Consider the following 24112-nt stretch of genomic DNA (forward strand, 5'->3'; position numbering starts at 1 on the left):
GCATGGCAAGTGCCAGTCTAAACAGCCACTGACACATGATCTATAGCACAGTCTCAAAGATGCCACTGGTCTCTTAATAAATTATTCCCAATTACAGTGAGGTGATGGCAAGTAGAAGTCAAGAGCGACTCTTGCCTGGAGACCGATGCCAAGCCCCAGACAGCTCAATGACAGAGCTCCATGACCGAGAGACTGCTACTCTAGAAGTCCAACGTGCTATCCATTGCTCCACTGAGCCATGACAGCCACTTTAAAAAATGGTTGTGTATTTCTGGCTGATGAACTTAGACAATACTCACTAACAGGAGGGAGGAAAAAGTTGGAAAAGAACTCATAGAGATAACAAGCGATCACTGTGAAGGGGATGGGATCAGAGTAGCAAAATCAGAAGCAACAGAAAAAGGAGCCCCAGGTGAGATGTCGGTACCTGAGAAAGAAACCCGCCACGCTATGGAAGAGTTCTCTGGACAGAGATTTCTGACGGCCTTTGTCAAAATGTTTACTACTAAGAACTGGAAGAGGAATACAGTCGGCTCGGTGCTGCTAAAAGAAGCATCCTCGTTTTCATTATCAGCTCGCCAACTTCCTCCAAGGCAACACTCTCTAAATTGGTAATGTACAAATAAATAAAAATGGCAACGAATATAAAGTCTCATTTTGCAGCTGTATAGTAACGGTATTCTTTTGGAGTTTCTGTTGTAGACAAGTGAGGAAATGTTTCCACACAGCCTTTGAGGCCTTATATGAAGTCTCTCAGTCGTATCCAACTCTTTGCGACCCCATGGACTGTAACCTACCAGGCTTCTCTGTCCATGGGATTTTCCAGGCAAGAGTACTGGAGTAGGTTGCCATTTCCTTCTTCAGGCGATCTTCCCGATCCAGGGATTGAACCTGGGTCTCCCACATTGTAGGCAGACACTTAAAGGTGACTATTAAATTTAAAATTATATTTGAGGCCACCGTGTTGATAAAAACTTACATTTTTAGAACCAAGATTCTGAGAATGTTAACACTGCATCATAAAAAGAGATTTTGTTCCTTTTTTCAGCAGCAATTATGATACATCTTTATCTCAATAAAATAGTAAGTGGTATGGTCAAACTATACCATAGTTTCAAAGAACCTGCATCAGGAAGGTCCTTTTTATTTTTAGAACAATTTTGCAACAATACAACAAACAAAAACAACATCTATACATGTTACAGGTTTATAATAGATTTGCACATATATATCATTTGCTCTCACACCATCTTTCTGAGGCTGATATCATTATCCTCATTTTATGAATGAGAAAAAACATGGTCATTGATGTTTACATGGCTTGCCTAATCACACACCTACAGTTAAGTGACTGAGCCATTAACTCCATATTCGAACCTCTGTCTACAGTGTCATCAAGCTGCCTTTAAAAAGAAACCAGGACAGAGGAAACTGACTCTAAGTAGGGGTTGAGAGTCTTCTCTAGTTTGAAAAATGAAAGGCTGTACAGTATAAGGAAAGAGAAGGAATGGTCTATATAGCCAGATCAAAGTGACTACAATTTGGACGGTATATATTTTTCTTAGTAAAGAATTTTTTTAAATTCTAGAAGAAATTATGACCAAAGAGAGGGAGAATTTTCCATCTCTCTGGCCAGTAGAGTGCTAGGCCAAATAATAGTTGGTGGTGCCTTAGGCTGTGTGCATGTGGTGTCATATATATGTCAAATATGTCACTAAGGTGGGATCCTTGACGTGTCAGGAAGAAGTCTGGGTCCAAGACCCCTAGGAGGTAACCACCTCATGCTCCTATTCCTTTGGGGGATTCCATTAATTATTCCTTTTATCTGCCCAGAAGTTGAAGGTGTTTAAAAGACATGTAAGAATTCATGTGCAAGTAAACTCTAAAGTTTACCCTTTGTAAGAGGGGTTTAAAAGAAATTAAGGGAAGCAAGAGACAGGATAGTAAATAAAGGGCAGACTGTGACATTTAAAACTTAAAAAAAAGATGTCGTCAGCTTTTTTTTGAGCAGAAAATTAATAAAGTAAACCTTCAGTAAAACAATGGCAGTGAACATTAAAAGACAGAGAAAAAAAGAAACACATGTTAACAATGTCTCATGGAAAACATTTACATGACTCCCTATATAGTGCTGCATATTCTGTTGTTTTCTGTTGTTAAATCAACCATTTGAAAGAATGGTTAAACTATTACCATCTCTGCTTCACAAGTTACACAAATCTTTTTGTTTGTAGATGGTATGAAAAGTTCAATATGTTTGGGTTAAAGTTAACTGACTCAAAATCCAAAAGTTCTGATTCAAAAGGGAAAAGATGGTTGCCATAGAGTTCATCTAAACAGTGCGGTAGCTAAGCAGATGTACACTTTATGACTGAATGTAAAAACCAGTTCTTTTATGTATTGCTTTAAACATAGCTTTAAACACTTGCGCAGCTAATAAGATATTACTACCTGAACACACCCCAACTTGCCCTACTTTTGTTACCGAGAAAATTTTGGCATGGATTCTCTGTGATTGACCAAAGTTGAAACAGTCAGTTCATGGTAGAACCAGACTAGAATTCAAGCCTACTGATAATTAACATAATGCTCTTCCTATTAGGCTATGCTACCTCTACTCTACTACAACAGAACATGTGTGAACTAACCATTGTAAAGTATACCAAAGTATAACAAAGAGTGCTTGCAATTTTATTACATAATCTTGATATACACATGCACAATTGAAGAAAGGAGAGAGAATTTGTTGTTATTCACCCTATTAGATAAAATAAGAATTTCTGGATAAATTAAAAATTATATAAAATAAAAGTTTTAATTAAAACTTATGGATCACATTCAGATTAAGAAATCTGCCTATTTGTAAATCAATGTATCTTTGAATAATCAGATGAGCTCTGATACTTTTCTCTTTGCAGGTCGGTGGTTGGCTGGGTTTCTTCCTAAAATTAGCAGGCCCTGCCTTCCAGAGCAGTCACGGAAGAGATTGCAAAAAAATCACAGAAGAGATTTCAGACTACATATCAAACTATGTGAGTTGTTTTGGCAAACTGCATTAGTTCTTGTTAGAAATAATTTTGATATTTGCATTACTAGACTTCAAATTCAAAACCTATTGCCTTTTATGGTCCAAACTTGAAACATGGGAAGGACTTTATTTAGTCATTCGTGCTGAATATATGGTTTGCATGGAAGGTCTATAATGAAATAACTGATATACTCATGGTAAAAAATTTTATTTGCTTTATAGAAAGAAAATATCATACATTAAGCCACATGATCCAATAGATCTTAGAATATGTGAAATAAAAGTTACTTTATAAAAATAATTTTAAAATTCTGTTCAAGGTATCATCTACTTTTCTATGACCAGAAGCACTTCTGTGGACTCCCAATCTTGATGCCAGAAAGTGTAGGACACTGAGGAATGGCCAATGAGCAAAGGTGCTGAAACTTTTAGCTAGGCAAGTGCTGTTAACCAAATACTTTTAAAAAGGAGCATACCATTTATTTTAGCAGTCCGAAGTCCCCAATACTCACCTCACATGATAATCGGTTGCTGGCCTAAGATCTTTCAGGTTACATTCTAATTCTTCTCCACTGCAAAGAAAAATCATGTATTAGTCAACAACACCAGTTTCAAAAATAAAATAGGTTTTGGATTTGGGTCTCATCAGTTCATTTCAGTTCAGTCACTCAGTCGTGTCCGACTCTCTGTGACCCCATGAATCACAGCACGCCAGGCCTCCCTGTCCAGCACCAACTCCCGGAGTCCACTCAAACTCATGTCCATAGAGCCGGTAATGCCATCCAGCCATCTCATTCTCTGTCGTCCCCTTCTCCTCCCGCCCCCAACCTTTCCCAGAATCAGAGTCTTTTCCAGTGAGTCAACTTATCGCATGAGGTGGCCAAAGTATTGCAGTTTCAGCTTTAGCATCAGTCCTTTCAGTGAACACCCAAGATTGATCTCATAGTCATGTACAAACAACAATTCAAGAATTATTCTGTCTACTTCCACCATAAATCAGAAATAAACTTTCCTATTTGGCATTATCAGTTTTTCTGGACTAGCAAATTAGATTCCTTTAAATCGGATCTAGAAAATGGTAAGGTTAACTTACGAATAAAATTCCAAAATATCTTATCACTTCTTCAAAGTAACTACATAAAAGTAAGTAAAGAAGCAAGCAAACTGAATAGACAGAAACACAGATAAATGTACATAACATACATGGTACATACATGGTACACAACAGTACCAACTGTCAACTGAAGGTGACTCTCAGACTCACCCTGGAGAGAACCCCAACCATTTCAAGTTCTCAGCTTTCTTCAAGAAATCTCAATCTGTTTCCCTCACATATCAATACTAATAAACAGCTCTCTTACAGAAACATTCCAATAAATAGTTCTCTTACACAAAATAAAACCACTTATCTGATCAGAAACTGCAAATGAACCTTAACTCAATCATGAGGAAACAACTAACATAAAATATGGAATATTCCCATTAAAAACTTTTTTTAAGGTAAGAGGGGTGTGTAAGGTCATAACTGTGCTCTTCAAAAATGTCAGTGTCTGCTCAACCACAATAAGAATGAAATTCTGCCATTTGTAACAACATGGATGGACCTGGAGGGTATTATGCTTGGTAAAATAAGTCAGACAAAATTCTGTATGTTATTACTTATATGTCGAATCTAAAAAAATCAAACGAATGAATATAAGGAAACAGAAACAGGCTCACAGATCCAGAGGAACAAACTAGGGTTACCAGTGGGGAGAGCAAAGCGGGGAAGGGCAAGATGGGGGTTAAGGCAATAAGAAGTACAAATGACTTTGCATAAGGTAAATAAGCTACAAGGATATCTCGGATAGCACAGGAAACATAGTGAATACGTCACAATAACTTGGAGTATCATCTATAAAAATTTTGAATCACTATGTAGTATACCTGAAACTAATGTAATACTGTATGCAAACTGTATTTCAAAGAAGTAAATAAGTGAGCTTAAAAAAAAAAAAATCAATGGGCTGTTCCTAAACATGATTTAATCACAATGAGGCCAGCAAGCTCCAGTGCTTCCCAGTGTGCTGGAATAGGAAGGACATAGAGCCACCCCGACAAAAACCTCCCACAAATGCTGAAAGGCTGCATCTGATCAAGATCCAGAGCTAACAATCAATTAAAAATAAATACAGGAAAGGAAGATTAAACTAAATTCAGTGTGGTAAAAAAAAAAAAACAGTGATCCACTCTTGCAGCTGGTCAAGAATTTTTAAAAAAGGATAGGAGATACACCTGAAACCAATATTGTAGATCAACACACATTAATTAAAAATTTTAAAGTTAAATTTTAAAATTAAATATATTTATATATAAAAATACATTTTAAAATATAAAACTTTACAGAAAAGAAAAAGGATGAGGACACTATTCTATATTAAAATGGATTTATGAGACCTAATAATCCCAAGCAGTAAGTAAACTCCGTTTGGATTCCAAGGGGAAGAAATCAATATTAAAACGTATTTTTGAGACAGCTGGGGAAATTTGAACACGGTCTAGGTATTAAATGATGCCAAGCATTATTGTTAGCTTTTCTAGATGTTAATGAGATTGTGTTACTCAGTTGAGTTTGACTCTTTGTGACCCCATGGAGTGTAGCCCACCAGGCTCCTCTGTCCATTGAATTCTCCAGGAAAGAATACTGGAGTAGGTAGCCATTTCCTTCTCCAGGGGATCTTCCAAACCCAAGGACTGGACCCAGGTCTCCTGCATTGCCAGCAGATTCTTTACCGTCTGAGCCACCAGAAAAGCATTGCAGTTATGTAAAAAATGTCTATGTTTATCTATGTTGAACTATGCAGGAATAAATTTAACATGCTACCTGTGAGCTGCTACCAAATTCTTCAATCATAATAACAATGATAAAGATAAAGGGGACATGAGTCAAATGTGGCAAAATTTTAAAAACTTGTTAAATCTGAGTGATGATTACCTGGAGTTCACTGTATTACTTTTTCTACTTTTCTGTATGTTTGAAATTTAAGCATAATTTTAAAAATATTTTAAACCTCTTGCCCTGCTAGGTATAACATTTTTGTTTTTGAAAAAGCATGTATATGTGTCAGTTTTCTTTATTAAAGCAGAAGATTAAAAAAAAAAAAAAAGTCAGGGTAATAGAAGACAATGAAATATGGTAGAAGTGTTCCAAATGAAAGAAGGTTACTGAGACATGACAACCAACCACTGTATTTGGCCCTAGAATGCATCTTGTCTCAGAGGGGAAGAAAAATGCTACCAGACATTATTTAACCAACCAACAAAACGGGAATGTAGATGATGGATTGGATAAAAATATGGTATTGATGTAAAGTCATGAAGCTGGTAACTGCATTATAGCTATTTAAGAAAATATTTTAGGAAACACACTGCAGTATTTAGCAGTAAAAGACCACAATATTTAAAACTAATAGGAAAAAAAAGATTTAGAGAGAAAAGGCAGGAGAGAAAATCAACTAGTAAAGCAAATAGAGTAAAAAGCTAATAACAGGTGAATCTGGGTAAAGGATATGCACATATTCCTCGATCTCTTTATTTTTGCAACATTTTGTAAATGTGAAAATTATTCAAATAAAAATGCTTTTTAAAAGCTGCAAACTGAAGGCCAATGTCTACACGTTGCCTACAGCTCTGTTGTTTGACTTGACTTTATCTTTAAAGTTTTTTAAATTTGCTCAATAATTAATAGTGTAAAATTAGGAACGTTTACTAAACAACTCAGATTTTCAGCATTTCCTTTAAAAATAAAAAAAAAAATCCAAGGAGTTCACAAATCCAGACCTATAAACCCTTATGCAACAACCTATTTCAGGTGAGTTGCAGCTGCTGCTTTCTCAAGGAAGACAGGAATGTTCCCATTCACTTCATTCCCAAGTTTCCTACTTTCTCACTTATGGGCACCTGGGACTCTTAGGTCCTGCCACCAACGACCATCACGCGTTGACAGAATCTGTTTCCTGGCAGGCTGGGGGAAATGGTGCTCTTTATTTTGTTAAGGTCACTACCAATTCTAGCTTTTCAAAACAGTACCCAATAGAGTTAAGGGGTTAGGACTACATTCTGAGGACAGTGAAAAAGCACCACAGAGTTCTTTCACAGGGCAGTGACACGGCCTGATTTCTGTTTCTGCGGAGTGGAGGCTGGATGAGAGGACAGCCTGCCAGAGCGGATGCTGAAGGGGCCTGAGGAGACTCTTGCAGGAGTCCAGGTAGAGATGACAGAGCTCTATGGGCAGTCACAGGAGGACAGAGTGACTGAAGGCCTGCCTTCCCTCTCTCTTCCCCCCTTTTCTTTGTCCAGAGAGAGACAAATCCCCAGAGCAACCTAATAAGGAACGGGGCTGGGGGGGTGGGTGGGGGGAGGTGGGGATGCAAGGTCTGTAGCCGGGAAACAGGAGAGAAAAGCAGCCTGTCTGGTAGAGGAAGAAGTGGACTTTTGTGACCTCACGACCCTGGGCCTGCGCAGTACTTCCCGGGGCCAGTCATAGAGAGGTCAAACAGACTGCCTCCATTTCCTGCTCAGCAAATCCGAGCAGTACCCAGCAATCACAAAAGAGAAAACACTTGATCCTAAAAAATATTTTATCTCATTTAGAACACAGCTATAAATCATGTGAATGGTTAATATCTGGGAGTTCATAAAGTGGAAGAGGATAATCCCTTATTCTGTGTGCTAATAAACTTTTGAGTATTTAAGATTGCCTCCAAATAAAGTGCTTCACTCCACACTGGAAAACTATCATAGAGGATAAGAAGTAGGGTGAATAGAAACCACATTGTAGAATTTCGACAAAAACACGTTGTAAACTAGCAGAAGGTCTGGGCCTAAAAGGTGACCAGAGGAGGGCGTGATACATGGCATACCCACTCTTTGCCCTGCCAACATTAATGGAAAATCTTCTTTAGTCCTATGCTGGCAAGCTGACATAACCAAGTGACACATCTGACCAACACCAAATGGCTTATGAAAGTCATTTCTGATTAGTAATTACTTGAACAAAATTAACTCTTGACATTGTAATTATCACTAATTCTTAAAAAGAACTATTTAAAGGAAAATTTACAAAGCCATTAAACTTTTGTTTTTTTATTCTCCTTAATGACGCCAATTTCACAGTTTAGCAGCTGGAGAAAAACACATGGAAATATACATTACCTGTAAATGATCTTGTACTTTCCATCTCGTCCTTTGTCTGACAAAGCCACCTCATAACTGTAGGGAAAGGAAAGACCACTGTGGGGTCCACACGAAAGTCCAACAGGGGGCGTCCAGGACAACACAACTGTTCTTGCCTGAATATTAGAAACCTGAGGAAGACAAACAAGAATCACACACCACACTTCTCCTCAGAACATTTTGTGATTATCAGCAGTAGCATAAAAACGGCTAAGATTTAACTCAAGAAAAAATGATTTTAATTTACAAATTTATTTTAATTGCAAAGAAAACCCATCCTGTATTGTTTTCTCTTGTCACGGTCCTGATGTCCAAACTGTAACTCCTGAAATGCCTGTCCTTATTATGCAAACTTATGTCCAAGTCTGGTGTAATTCACAGTTGGTCCTCCAGAAAGTAAAAATAGTGTCATGTCCGAGAATTTTTCTAAGGGTAAAAAGTTGAACATGATAAATCTCCATGATAGTACTTTCTGGCAGACTCCAAGGTTTGCTTGATGTCGAATCATCCTGCAAAGCCAAGATCTTCCAAACCATGCTCCTCGAAGTCCTGCAGGTTCCTGGGAAAACCCTCATGGTGCAGGAGGATGGGGGGAGGTACGGCTGGGAGTGGTGGTAGAAATGGAGCCACGGCCCAGGCTGACAGCTGGCAGAAATAAGTGCAGAAATGTTCCACCTCTCCAGGCTCTGCTTTTATCTTTTGCTTTGGCCTCCACTTAAGACTTCATTTGAAAAAAGGAGTCTGGGACTCTAAACGCCCCAACTTTTCCCCTTGAGCTAGCACTTACACTCTCTCCTGGGCATCCTCAGCAGGACTGAGTCCCAGCTGCCCGCAGCCGTAACCTGCTCTTTAACAGGTTAACTGGCTTCTCCTCTGCAATTTCACGTCTCATCTCTAACTGTGCTTCCTGGGGCACCTCCCCACACACACTATTTGCTTCCAGTCTTTGTTTCAGAGTCTGTTTCTGGAGAAACCAAAATCTAGTGCACAATCTAATTCTTTAAAATAAATCTATCAGTGCATTTTAAGGTTCCGATCTTCTAAAGTTCATTTTGTTGCTCTCTAAATAACATTAAAAATATGAGTTAAAACATACATTAAAGTTTAATGTCCATATAAGACTTTATAGCCACAGATTAGTAAGCTATGGATGGAGATGTCTAAACTACGTTTTTTTCTTCTATTTTTTTGGTCACTATCTGACCTAAATAAAGAGTATTAAAATGCAAGATAATATAAAAGCATGAATAATAAATATGGAAATGAATACCAAATTTCCCTTTTCAGTCTATCATTCATTCCATTTTGAGCAGAGCCCTCCACATCATTTCTATTCCAAATAGACATCAGTTCAGTTCAGTTCAGTCGCTCAGTTGTGTCCAACTCTTTGTGACCCCATGAATCACAGCACGCCAGGCCTCCCTGTCCATCACCAACTCCCGGAGTTCACTCAAACTCATGTCCATCGAGTCGGTGATGCCATCCAGCCATCTCATTCTCTGTCGTCCCCTTCTCCTCCTGTCCCCAACCCCTCCCAGCATCAGAGTCTTTTCCAGTGAGTCAACTCGTTGCATGAGGTGGCCAAAGTATTGCAGTTTCAGCTTTAGCATCAGTCCTTCCAATGAACACCCAGGATTGATCTCTTTTAGAATGGACTGGTTGGATCTCCCTGCAGTCCAAGGGACTCTCAAGAGTCTTCTCCAGCACCACAGTTCAAAAATTTAACCAATGATTTAGTCAAACTCCTACTCATCCTTCAAGACCCTAAGCCTAGGGCTCACTACCCCTGAGTAGCATTCCCTGAAGTACCCTATCGGGTCTCTGTTCCACAGCACCTTGTTGCTATCTCTACCCACTGCTAATCATGTTTATAGCATCTGCCTACCTTTCTCACTGGACTGTGGGACTCCCTAAGGAGAAGGCCCAAGTCATATTCAACCATGAGTAGTGGTTGTTTGATAAACATTGAATGAAAAATAAAAAAAGAGTAAGACAGCCTGAGTTTCTGATACAGATAACAAGGTGGATGGCAGGCTAGCATTATACACATCTTTTAAAAAATCCCAAAAAGACACTGTTACAGAACTGAACTCTACCCTTCTTGCTTTGACTCCAGACTAAGAGTTCCTCTTCTGCCTACCACTGCCCCTTCAGCATGCCATCTCCTCTCACACCCTGAAACTTAGCTCTGGACTTTCCTGTTTTCCTGCCTTTAACATACCTTACTTGGTGAGGGGCTATGGACACAGAGAAGATTAAGATATGACCTCTGCCTGATGAAGACAGAGAGATGAATGAGGGGCCTCATGGCAGACCCACTGAGCGCACAGGGCCCCACAGCAGCTTGAGAGCAATTCATGAAAAGTTTCTATACTGTGCTACCTGACCCTCTGCTCAGGATCTGTCGCTGTTTTCTTTGTGATCCAACCACACTGTGTGGGCACTGACATGTAACACTCACTTCATGACACTCTGCTTTGTGTGTTGTTCCCTTGACTGAATTTTAAGGCACTATTTCCATCCACATACGTACACCACTATATTTGCTGAATTACTCACACACCATTAATGACTAACCTAGAGATACTGGATACTATATTTGATTTTTAACTTACAAGGAGATATTTTTGCTGTGAGGAGTTCAGTTTATAACTTTAAAGGATGCTGATTAGGTACTGAGAAACATTCAACTAAGATGATACATGGCCCAATTCCAAGAGCACAGAGTATAGTAACACTGATTCTATGAATGGTGGTGTGAAATAATATCACATCTTAAAATAGCTCACTCAAATGCTAGCACTTTAGATACTGAACAGGTACCCATAAATTCACATCCCTTTAAACTCTACTGTTTTCATCAGCTACGAAGAATGCATGCCTAAGAGCTTTTACCACAAGAAGAAAAAATTTTTCTTTCTTTATATTGTATGTATATGAGATGATGGATATTAGCTGAACCTATTGTGATAATCATTTAACAATATATGTAAATCAAACAAAAAAAATTACTTTCTTTCCTTTCGTTGTTTAGTCACTCAGTTTGTGTCCAACTCTGCAACCCCATGGACTGCAGCCCATCAGGCTCCTCTGTCTGTGGAGTTTTCCCAGTAAGAATACTGGGGTGAGTCCTACTCCAGGGGATGTTCTCAACCCAAGGATATAACCCACATCTCCTGCATTGCCGGCAGATCCTTTACCGCTGAGCCACAGGGGAAAGCCCTTTCAACTTGGTTAAACTATTACTTAACTGAACAGTGATGTACAGCACCTGAAGCATCAACTAAAATAACACACCTTTTCCCGAGGTTCCCTTAGCAAGCCTTAGGAAGGCCAACCATCATCTGAACACAGACCTCTGCATCCTTCCCACTGGCCAGCCTAACGGAAGTGCACTTGGGGAACTCAGCATCATGTTCAAAGGTTGGCCGCTTCTGGGAATTCTTCCCTGGATCTGAGCAGCCTGCCACCCAGATTACTTACCAGACTTGTGAGGCCTGGTCCCTCCTGTGCTCCCCCCGCCCTGCCTTTCACTGAGCCTTTCTGGGTCTCAGGTTTCCTTTCTTCAGGCATTAGAATCCTGAGAGAAAAAGTGCTTTGTCTTCATTAGAACTTGGAACTCACTCACTTCCATCCCAGGTTTCATGCCAGGGAATTACACGGTGCCTTTCAGGAGAATGTCATGTAAAGGGGATCATCAGCAGTAGAGGCCTTTACTCCAAGCATCCAGGGAGCTGATAACCTTAATGAGAGAGTCAGAACTCTAAGACTAGGCTGGGTTCAAGTCTACTTTGGAATGACAGCATTCTTAAACAAGTTTCCCCTTCATTCATTCAGGGTCTCTTTCTCTCTCTCTCTCTGGTGAAACTTTCTCACCAGCAGTGACCACTGAATTGAACTAGGGCATGGCTAATCTGATCATCACAATGACTGCCATGGCAGTGATCCAAAAAAAGAAGTTTGGAAGCCATAAAACTAACTGACTTTCTGATGTTTAACTATTCTACCATAAACAGAAGTCAATCTCCTTTGAATGGTGATAAAAGTGGTGATTGTCAGTTACAAAATTATTGGACAAGGCCCAATGTGACTTTTGTCTCAGCACTAGAGATATAAAAGGGTCTACTGTGAAGGTTACTATTGTAAGTCTGTATAGAAATTACTTAAACCGCTTTGAAGTATCTCTGAAGGACTCATAAAAACCACTATCTACTTCTCAGTGATTACACAGTGATTAGAGATCATTTCTGTTATGTATTTATTAAATATAGATGGGAACTTGAGAACAACTGCTAGGTAAAGGCATATATATGTGCATACTCATGTTCACAAATGATAAGATTGCATTATCTTGCAGCTATTTCATATGCAATCCTCAGGGTTCTTTCTCTTTTTCCCTTCATCTCCTGTTCATCCTAGGATTTTTATGCTGTGAAATTTTACTGTCTTAATTTTCAGACTATCTTTTATGCAAATGATATTCACTATTTGGATCCAAAACACCACTTACTCTCATAAAGTCACTACACTGTTACTCCCATGTTCAAAAATATTTCTGTGTAAGTTAATAGCTTCTAAATTTGGTCTGGTCTTTGGATTTAACTATGTGGGAGGCCTGCTGATCCAATTTAGGGAGTATGCTAAGAAAATATTTCCATAGCTACATTGGCTTCACTTCTAAAGTACCATCACAAAAAATACAAACATAAAGGAAAATTTAAAAGGAAGAGGTCAAAGAGATCATTATTCAAAGAAAAAGGATATTCAAATTTAGGGATTTCAGAATCATCTGTTACTATAATTCCTTAAGTGCAAAGACCCTTGAATCTGTCTCCAGATCTAAGGCTGTTTATCTTTCAATGGATTGCTTCTTGTAGGGACTGTTGTTCTCCTTAGGTCGTTTACTTATGTCTGGAGCCAATAAATCCATTGTTTCTACAAGCTAAACATTAGCGGGTGGAAATGATGCAGAACCACAATTCCTGGTTACATTTATTTACATACTGAAAACGAACTGTCCAGCAGTTCAGGGGAGACTTCATCAAGCATCACCATCAGAGCAGATTAAAGCATGTCAGGTTGGAGCTGGCTGGGACTGCAGAGGTTAATTCCTAAACCACTTAGAATAGTATCCAGCTTATCTCTCTGGTATAGCAGTGGTATATGAGTATAGTCCCCAAGACACCTAATTGTTACAGTCTTGGGACAAAAACCTAGAATATTTGTACCCTGTTTTATTTAATGAATAAGTACTTGGATCTTTACAGTATTTGGGTTTCTGAAGCATAAATGACTTAATTCAGGGTGCCCAAAGTTCTAGAAAGATGACTAGAATCTACAGGTCCTCGATAATGCTCCTATACCTAAAACAAATCAGCTGCAAAACGTGAAAGAAAAATATATGAGTATTATTTGGAAGCATTACCAGATGTGGCTGCAAGAAAAAAACAAGAACAACAATCCTTTAGACAACTGTGTGCCGAACTTTCCGCAGCTGTTTCTTTTCCTAGAAGGTGAACAGCCCTCCTCCCCACTTCAGCATGATGCAGGGAGTCTCGCCTTTGCCTAATGTTATGCTATAAACTATAGGAAAATACTCCATTCCAAGGACTCTATAAATAGCATATAATTTACTTCTCAGATAATCCAATGTGGTCTTTATTATTCAACCTTCCAAAGATAAGGAAACCTCGGCTCAGGGTCACAAAGACAGCTAATGGCCATGCTGGGCCCCAACTCACAGGACGCCCCACCGCCCCTCCATGCTGCTGCCTCCCACCCTGGCTCCCAGCCGAACCCACATCCCACCAGGCTGGCTGAGCCTCATCTGAGCTGGCCAGGCTACCAGAATCTGTCTCACCTGGCAGAGCCTCACTACAGCCACTGCAGTCTGCCACGCATTTATTTACCAACTATTTGTTAAGGGCTCACACTGTGCCAAGGACAGTGCAAGGTACCAGGGGCACAAAGATGAACAAGACACAACCATGGACATGAACTTCAGACAGAGGGGAGAGGAGAGGAAGGAAGGGAGAATAATGGAATAGACAATTAATGGGGATCAGAAGGATGGGTGGACTGTCACCCAGCAGAGGTTATGTGGGGACCAACGGTGGGTGTGGTGGACAGAAGAACATGCCTCCCTCAAGATGTCTGAATTCTAATCCCTGGAACCTAAAAGGTAAAAAGAGACTTTGCAGATGTGATAAGTGAAGGACCTTGAGAGGAAGGGACTATCCTGGCTTATCTGAGTGGGCCTGAGGTAGTAACAAGTGTCTTTGTAGGTAAAAGAGGGAGGCAGGAAAGTCAGAGTCAGGAGAACAAGGTATGAGAATGGAACGGGTGTGAGCAAGCAATGCGGGCAGCCTCTAGATCCTGGAAGGGGCGAGGAAACAGATTTGTCCCAGAGGAGTGTAGCCTAAGCTGATACCTTGATTTTAGCCAAATGAGACCCACTTGGGACTTTTTGATCTCTCAGAGAACAATCTGATTATAAGTACACTGAACATCATAACTATTTACACAAAAACCTGTCTACCTTGCTGTAAAACCTGGAAAGATTTTAGCACTTAACAAACACTGAACTGGGGTAAGGGCCAATGCGTATAAATACTGTTTTTATCTTGCTGGAGCTGCATGATCCTCAGAAATAGACTCCATCATCTGCAGTAAAGAAATGACCAGGTATAACTCAAGAAAAACACTGTGCGTGTGTGTGTACACATGACAGAAACCAGAAGAAGCTGTCGGAGTACAACTGGGACAGTCAACTAAACTGTCACTCTGCCTTCTCACGCTGATTATGACTTCTGAGTCCTTCATGGGTTCTTTCTGCTGCACTGTACACGTACGCCTGTTTCATGACTCTGCCCTCAAGCCTTCTCTAATCTCTCCCTACACTCTGCCCCATCCACTCCTATCACTCCCTCACATGTGTTCCCCCATGGCTATCTCACTGCCCTCTCTCCAGAGCACTGATCTACCAGATCCTTTTGACTGCCCACTTATTCATCTTCCTGATGACTGCCCACTTACTCGTCTTCCTAGATACCCTGCTTGTGAAACAAATTCCCCAAGTCTAAGAATAGCACTGAAGATACAAAAAGGACACAGACACGAACTTTTCTTGAGAACTCAGAGATGACTGGGAAAGACACAAAAACAAGGAAACAGAGTACAATATATCACATACACACAGTGAAGCTGAAGAAAGACGAGGGGTACTGAACACCGAGTGGAGTGTCCCACTTGATGGGACAAAAGTCAGGGCAGCCAGCTCAGAGGAAGCAACTCCTGAAAGGAGGCATCTAGGCCTGAAAGCCCAGCTATCCATGACAGCGGATACCTAACAGGTTGTCACGCCTGACGGATTTCTCTAGAATGGCTCCAGTGTCCGTCCTCTCCTTGCCACGCCTGATGCATCACCCTAACTCTGACTCCCACGGTCTCTCACCAGCACTACAGTAACACATTCCTAACACTTGTCTTGTCTCCCTGGGTCCATCCTCTCTCTGCTCATTGCACTGCACCTGCCCACTGTTTGATCCTCCTAAAAGTACAGTCCTGATTATATAACTTCTTTGCTTGCAAACTCTCAATGGCAACCTGCTCCATAAGTGCAGATTAAGTGCAGACTCCCCAACCCAGCATCAACACCCTGCTCCTCCACAAGTGCCCTATTGTGCCCAGAGTCCGGCACACCTCATGTTTTTAGGTTTAGTCAAACTCAACTATGTGCCCTGAGGCATGTTTGGACCCTTCTGTTAAAACTCTCAGTATTTGAAACACATGAAGAAGTAAGGTTTTCCAATTCAGCTAGAAAACCCTCCAAAGAACTTTGGCTCTCTAAATTCAGATGAAAGGCTGAATCAACATTTTGAATTTTTCACTTGAATTTCAAAGCATCTGGCAAAATCGAACTGAAATCTCACAATATCACTACTCCCACCAGATTTTTTTCCTTGCCATTATAGCTTGGACTTATTTTACTCTGCTAATATTTAAGTATCTTTTGAAATTTACCTGGAAAAATACTTTGAATTACTGAGGTTTTCAAAAAATTATTATTACTACGTTTACACAGGTAAAGGGAGATTACCAAAAGAAAACTTTTCTGTAGACCTTGTATGTGTGTGTGTGTTGGGGGGGGGGGTGGTGGTGTATCCTTGGATGTTGGGATGAATACCTAACTGCATTCAGAATATCTAAATAAAGAAGACATTTTAGTGGATGATGACTAAACAGAAGACTGCTGTTTTATATTTTCATGCTCCATTAATAACAGCTCTATTTCATAGTTTATGAATAATCTGCAATGGGAAGGGGCCCTTTTGCTTACCTACTGTGTGGTAAAAGAAAAGCATGTTTGAAATACTTAAAAGAGCACCATTTATGCTGAGAAATCCAGAAGACATACCTGTGGCTTCTCTATTCCCGAAAGAATGTCTTGTACCCTCTTTACTTCCAGCTCATACTCTGCATGGCAAAAAGAGGGAGAAAAAGAGAAATCAGTTAACACCATTAGAAGTCAGTAAGGTTGTCAACTTCCTTTCCCAAGGCCTTTAACCCAGGTTGTCATTAAGTCAGTTGCCTGTTACCATGAACTTTCAGTACCACAAGCATGATGATAAAAATCAGGAATGGGGATGTCTTTGGGGGTACAGATTTCACTGTGACTGTGCTAACTTGACACTACTATTGGTTTACACATTCACAGAGCTAACCAGATTAACACGGAATTCCACTTAATAATTCAACAGGCAACAGGGAATAGAGAACTCTAAGGAGGAGACAGGGGAGACCAGTGCAGCTAGAAGCTGAGGGCAATGAGATGAGGTTGTAGATAGGGACCAGTACATGTAGGGCTGTGAGTTCAGATTTTTTACTCAATTTTTATTCTGAGTTCAATAAGAAACCACTGGCGTATTTTAGCAGAGGAACTGACACAATGTTATTTTGAGTTTGCAAATATCTGCTTATCTGCATGAATAATGGATATATGGAAGCTAAGAGTGGGAGCAGAAAGACCAGTCAGCGCACTGCTGCACTGGTCCAGGTGAAGGGTACTGGCCCGAGCTGGGGGTGGTAGTAAAGATGCTAAAAACAGGTATGGTTCTAGAGGTATAGGTGCTAAAGGAAAGGACATGATAGGCAAGGATAAGGGAATGTGAAGAATCAAAGAGAATCCCTAGTTTGGGGCTGGATCAACTGAAGGATAGTGTTTTTAAATAAGATGGGGAGATGGGCAAGTTTTGGGGTGCAGCAAGAATTATTTTTGAAATGAAAGGGGAGAATTGCTTGGAGGAGAGAGGACAGGGTGGGAAGGATATGTATAAATAGGATAAATGACAGAATTTAAACTTAAGAACCTGTTTTGCTAAAGGAAACATCTGACTTTCACAACTTGCTTGATGGAATCTAATTTTGAATCTACATATTAACTTAACTAACTGTTCAACTAGATTATGAGCTATATACCTAGAGATACATGATTACCAAGACATGTCCTTGACCCCAAGATATTTCAAGTCTAGTGAGGGGTGGAATCGGGGGTGAAGAATGGAAGTAAATAGGTGATTACAGAGTGACAAGTGCCAAGGTAAAGGCTCTCCAAGAGAGAGAAGTTTTAGAAGTTTCCTATGAACCAACATCCAGCTGAATACTACGGGCAAGCAGACGTTTGGAGGAGGAGGGGGAAACGGACTAGGGCTGAGAACACGTTAGCAAGCCCAGCTCTTCACAGACTGTGCATTCACAATGTTCAGGTCTAATTTCAAAGAATCCCACCCTCAACCCCTATCCCCGTGCCCCAGGTTTCCTCCAGTCATTCTCCTATCCTACTTATTCTCCTGTCCGGCAGTCATCAAAATCAGACATTAATTCTCCTGTTTAATTGTTCCCTCATTTATTACTGCTTTTCTGATAAAATAAAAGCTTGAGGAAGGGAGATGAACTATAGATCTGAAGCAGATACATTTTTTCTGTCAATAATTTGAAAAAATCGAAGTGTTAGTTGTTCAGTCGTGTCCGACTCTTTGCTACCACACGGACTGTAGCCTGCCAGGGTCCTCTGTCCATGGAATTCTCCAAGCAAGAATACTCGGTAGGCATTCCCTTCTCCAGAGGATCTTTCCCACCCCAGGGATCGAACCTGTGTCTCTTGCGTCTCCTGCTTTGGCAGGTGGATTCTTTACCACTGTGCCACCTGGGAAAGCCCATACATTTCTGTTGATAATCAGACAGTTAAAATATTTTAAACCTTGTGGGTCACACAAAGACCTCTGGCACACATTCTTTTTTTCTAGCACTTAAAAATGCCACGCTTAGTTTCACATGTGGGGGACACGAGAAGAGGCCACAGTGTAGACTTCAGCTCCAGGCCCCATTGTAGGACACGCTCACAATGCAGCCCAGAGTGTCTCGCATAGATCCTGCAGGGCCAGAGCCCAATGCATACTTGTTGACTCAGTAAATAAACCAAGCCTACATAAAAAATAACAAGAACTTCTAGTTGGCTCCACCTTAAAGGGATCAGTTCCTTTTTTTTTCCCATTGCATTCTGCTTGGCAGAACATGTTTACCTTTATTTTGGGGAGGAAAATAAATGGGTTGGTGGCAATATAATACTTTTTAAAATTGCAACTAAAAGAAAATTCTGAATGTCCTGAGAGACTGAATGTCCTAAGCTCATTTATAATCATGGATTCATGTTAAGATATAGACAATGGACTATACCCGTAAGTCAAAACATATCCTCACGTTTTCTGGGAATTCCTACTGAGTGAACTGTAGATACTGTGTATCTCAGAAGTTAATTGTCAGTAAAAAACACATGAGCACAGTTGCAATAAAGGAACTGGTTCAGGTGTTAAGACAAAACTTTCTGAATCACTGGTTATTCCAGAGTTTGAAGGACCCTAAGGTTTCAAACACTCCACAGAGATACAATTCAAACACTAGATACATTCAAACAGCTAGCTGTTCTGACAGACATTTCCTGTTCTGACAGGAAGCCAAACCCTATTTTTGAGGTAGCAAAGCTGGGGTCCCCAACCACCAGCAACCTTCCCCCGCCCCATGACCTGCTAGGAACCAGGCCGCACAGCAGGAGGTGATGGCGGGCGGGTGAGTAAGGGAAGCGTCATCTCAGATCCCCATCACTCCCATTACTGCCTGGACCACCCTCCACACCTCGTCTGTGGAAAAATTATCTGCCACAAAACCGGTCCCTGGTGCCAAAAAGGTTGGGGACCGCTTAATAAAGTTTTAGATGAGAAGAGAGATGATCGCCTATCCAACAAAGAAAGGATTGAAGAGCTCTGCGAAGGAAGAATCCTCTGGACTATAACTAGACTATAGGGCATGAAAGAGTGTTTAAAAAAAAAAAATTGAAGACCTCCTTCTCCCAGCCAGCTTTCAAACACACACAGGTGACAGAAAAAGGAAAAATGGGAAAGGAGGCTGAGTTAGGAGGAGGTGCGGGGTGCGCGGGGCGGGGAGAAAGATCTGCTTAAGACTGGGAAGAGAAAAAAAAGGGTTTCAGGTAAGAGCCAGACATACAAATGAAAGGCTGACTGAGAGAAAAACAACAAAACAACTTCCAGAAAGAGGTCAGGACTTCTCGTGTCTGTCTTATAACAAGGAAAGCTGGTATTTCCTGAGCATGTAGACATGCGCTAGTCAGGCACCATCGCCCTGCTGATCTTTACAACCTCCTTGGCAAGATGGACATTCTCCACTCCATTTTACGGCAGGAGCAGGACTGCAGTCTTTCCTGCACATCACAGTTTTTGCCTTCAGTTCGGAGCACAATACCTGCACCATGTCTTTGTCGACTGAGAAGTAAGGCTGAGGGACAAATGAGGAGTATTTATTTCCCCAGGAGTACAAGTGAGGTCACGTAATGTGTCCCAGAGCAAGCGGGATCCTCCGGCTGCATCCCCAGGAATGAGGAGTCCCAAGGGAGGGGGTGTGGGGAGGGAGAGGAGGGGGTGAGACTGCCAGGTGTTTGTGCTGACGCGGACGGGAGAAAGGAGGTGGCAGCAGATGCCCCCACGAGTCCCACGAGAGGGTCTGTGTTTGGGGATTTCTTTCTTAAACTCTGAAAAAGCTGTCAAATGATTAGAGCAAAGGCCTTTGGGGGACAAGCCATGTGAGGAAAGGAAGAACAAGAAAAAGTAGGCCATGGATGGAGCCAAATAAACAAAGGACTCTGCTGCTGCTGCTGCTAAGTCACTTCAGTCATGTTTGACTCTGTGCGACCCCATAAGCGGCAGCCCACCAGGCTCCCCCATCCCTGGGATTCTCCAGGCAAGAACACTGGAGTGGGTTGCCATTTCCTTCTCCAATGCATGAAAGTGAAAAGTGAAAGTGAAGTTACTCAGTTGTCTCCGACTCTTTGCGACCCCATGGATTGCAGCCTACCAGGCTCCTCTGTCCATGGGATTTTCCAGGCAAGAGTACTGGAGTGGGGTGCCATTGCCTTCTCAAAGATCAAAAATACAAAGGGCAGGGTGTGAGAAGGAAAGGTAGTGACAGGACGATCATTATAACATCAGGAGAAATGTGGGATCAAAGCTAGACTGGAAGCCTTCTTTCTTTCAAGATTCTGAATTGTGAATAAGGAAAAAAGAAGAAAATGCATTCACGCTACATTTATTTCATGCTTTTCCATTTGTGTTGCCACAGACTAAGAGAAAAAAGTACATCCAGGCACACAATCTGCACAAACAAGAGCGAAAATAAAACTTGTTTAACTGAGTTAAAGTGACAGTTACTTACCACATATAAAATAAACTCTAGTGTGAAAGCTAACTTTCTGATACGAAAATCCCCAAATTCAGGATTCTGCCACCTAAATAACTAAATTAACTCAGACCTCTCCCTAAGCAAGATTTAACAGTGCCTGGGAGTAGTCTATGCATTACTACCCTTCCCACTTAACAGCCTAGGAGACCAGCTCTACAGGGTCTGTTTCAGAGCTGGATCTTGCTTCTGCTTGCTTACATGATGCCTTTTTCTCTACCTCTGTCGCTCTCTCACACGCACCATGAGTGTGTGAGAAAAGAGAAAAAAAAAAGTAATCCCTTCACAAAAATTAACAAGACAAGGAAGAACAGTTCTGGTGATTTTGCCATTAGGGTACCTTTCAAACCAAGTTTAAAGAGGAAACTATGTCTTGTTTATGTCCTCCTGGGACCCCCAAGAATTTGGTGGGTGAACAAGAGATTGTCTGGAAGAGGCAGAAGGGTAAGGCTGTGGGAAGAAAGGGGCTCTTTCTCCATTATCAGAGCTGCCTTCTGCCCTCTGGTTTTGCAACAAGTAAATTTATCCAGAGGCAAATCTTATAAGCCAACTTTGTGTTTCTTTCTCCCCACACTGAAGCTGCCATAAGGCAAGAAAACAGATTAAAACCACCTGCTTCAATTTTGATTGTGACCATGGCTGAAGTGGGCAGACATGAAACTCACCTTTTATATCATCACCTTCTTAATATTTAATAGTCTTTTCCCTGCAGTGAAGGCTGTGATCAGTAAAAATGACTACGGGGCATTCTCAGGTAGCTTGCCAAACCAGTGGGGGTGGCGGGGTGGGGGGCGCCGGCGCTGGGTGTGGGTGTGAGTGTGTGTGTGTCAGTCAACTTCAGTCGAGTCTGACTCTTTGCAACTCCATGGACTGTAGCCCGCCAGGCTCCTCTATCCATGGAATTCTCAAGGCAAGAATACTGGAGTGGGTTGCCATGTCCTGCTCCAGGGGATCTTCCCAACCTAGGGATCGAACCCAGGTCTCCTGCATTGTATGCAGATTCTTTACCATTTGAGCCACCAGGGAAGCCCCAAAAGAGAGGGTAGGGAGCATTTTATTTTGTAGATATGGACACTTTGGGGGTAGGGGATTTCTTAAAAAGGAATTAAGATGGAAGCCTCTAGTTTAAACATGCCCCAATGAGGTGAAAACTACCCTATTTGGAAAGGCAAAAAAAAAGGGAAAGAGAGCTTCAACTAAGCAACTTATACCCTTCTTCCCTCCTAAACGCACATCTCCACCCAAGAAAATAAAGCATTTTTAGCAAAGGGAAGCTTAAAATAAAAATACACTAGCAAAGCAAATACATTTTTCTGAAAAAGGACACAAACAAAACAAAAAACAACCCCACACACAGAGGGAATATGTGTCATGTGAAATTTAAACTTTCCACAAATAATGGTTTTCATGTTTGTTCCAAAACGAACTGTAAGTTCAGACTGTTTGTATAACTCTAAGGCCTAAATTAATTAAAATATCCCACTTTATAAACACAATTTTTTTCTTTGACTTGTTTCACATTTTTTTCTCTTCTTAGAAAAGGAATAGAGCTAGACACTTAGCTGCTAGCTACAGAATGTATTTATGGTTGTAACAGCAGCCCCTTCATTCCAAAGAAATGACATCAGCATTATTTCTCTGTAACCCTTCTGTCTAGTTCTCATCCACAGGGCTCATTTACAGATATGCCCAGCATAACATAATATGCTGTCTATGATTTGCCAAGGAGCTGACTTAGCTACTCTCTTTAACAATTATATATAATAAACTAAGGGCATGGAAAATATGTAACTTCTGGTCATGCCCATTTTTAGGATAAGAGGCTTAAAATAAAAAACAAACATTCAATATAATAACTAAATGAACAGAAATAAACAGTACTTCTGGATGAAAAAGGGAGAAAAATGACTCAATAACAGGGAGACACTGGCTATCTAGTCAATGCCTACTAATGCTGATGAGAATAAATGAAGGTGAAGGAATGACAGTTTACAGTTTACATTACTAATCAGAAAAATGAATCTGCATCTTCATGTTTTAAAATATTATTTATCCTATATGAAAAAAGGAGGAATCAATAACTGCATACAAAAGTAAGGTTAAATACCTAAGAATCTCCATTTAGTAATTATGATCCACAGTGGTGTTAAATACACATATTAAAAATGTGCAAAATTACAAAGAATAAATTCATGTAACATAAAGACAATCCCCAAAGACAAATGCGCCAGAAGTAGCTTCAATTATCAATCATCCTGATGCTACACATGCAAAGACAAATAGCTTTCCAGTCATTTAGCTGGTTAAGTGGTTACTTCATGTGAAATCCTGAAAGACAGGGGAACATCAGACTCTCAATAGTGGACAAGAAAGCAGCAGACAGGTGAACATGTGTTGTGGGAAGTTGCCTTTCAGTCTAGGAAAACATTTTCAAGAGCAACTTGGGTTCCAGATAGAGCCTGGAACGTTAGAGAAAGCAGAAGATGACAGATGAATTCCTTCTGCAGCTGGTGTGGCCAGCTGGACAGGAGGGAAGACTGGAGAAGGTAAATGGGGCAAGGGAGGCTAATTTCCTCTGAGCTTTTGTTGCTATTTCTGGAATTCAGGAGAAAGAGTGATTTTCTGTTCTAGCCCAAGATTTGAGCAAAGCCCTACTTGGAATGTTCACATCAGTTTATCTGTAGGCAAAATGGGTCTCTTTGGGCAAAAGCTGTACTACAATTTAGTTAATCAGGCACGGAAGTGTAAGATCTGGGGCTTTAATGAAAGGGGAAAGCCCCAGATACATTACTCTTGCTGAACCCCAGGTCAACTCAAGTTTCTTTCTCAAACACATCCTGTGATGCCAACTAAAATGGATGGATGAAACTAGACGGATTCTACCTAAAACACCAGGAGAATCTATGTTCACTTCTGTCAAATTCTCTAAGAAAAATTCTCACTGTTTACTTCACAAGGTAAAAATCTTATAAATGTATGGAACTGGAGAGATGTTTTCAAGAACAGCAAATTACATAGGGATGAAAAACCCACAAAAATGGATCAAGTATGAGGTAGATATGCTTG

At 40.7% G+C, this 24112-nt stretch overlaps 1 protein-coding gene across 4 annotated transcripts in view; it reads right to left on the reverse strand.

Moving 5' to 3' along the window:
• FNDC3B (fibronectin type III domain containing 3B) overlaps positions 1 to 24112 on the reverse strand; it is a 376057-nt gene that overhangs the window by 93528 nt on the left and 258417 nt on the right. For all 4 annotated transcript variants that reach the window (XM_088839060.1, XM_088839069.1, XM_088839078.1 and 1 more), the window contains exons 7-9: positions 16659 to 16717; positions 8222 to 8373; positions 3541 to 3600 (exon numbers count right to left, since the gene is read on the reverse strand). In XM_088839060.1, the coding sequence (XP_088695186.1) occupies positions 3541 to 3600; positions 8222 to 8373; positions 16659 to 16717 (271 nt within the window). The remainder of the gene's footprint in view (positions 1 to 3540; positions 3601 to 8221; positions 8374 to 16658; positions 16718 to 24112) is intronic.

Source organism: Moschus berezovskii, chromosome 1 (assembly GCF_049115385.1).
Source record: "Moschus berezovskii isolate FMDL1 chromosome 1, NW_MosBer_1.0, whole genome shotgun sequence".
Taxonomy (NCBI): Eukaryota; Metazoa; Chordata; class Mammalia; order Artiodactyla; family Moschidae; genus Moschus; species Moschus berezovskii.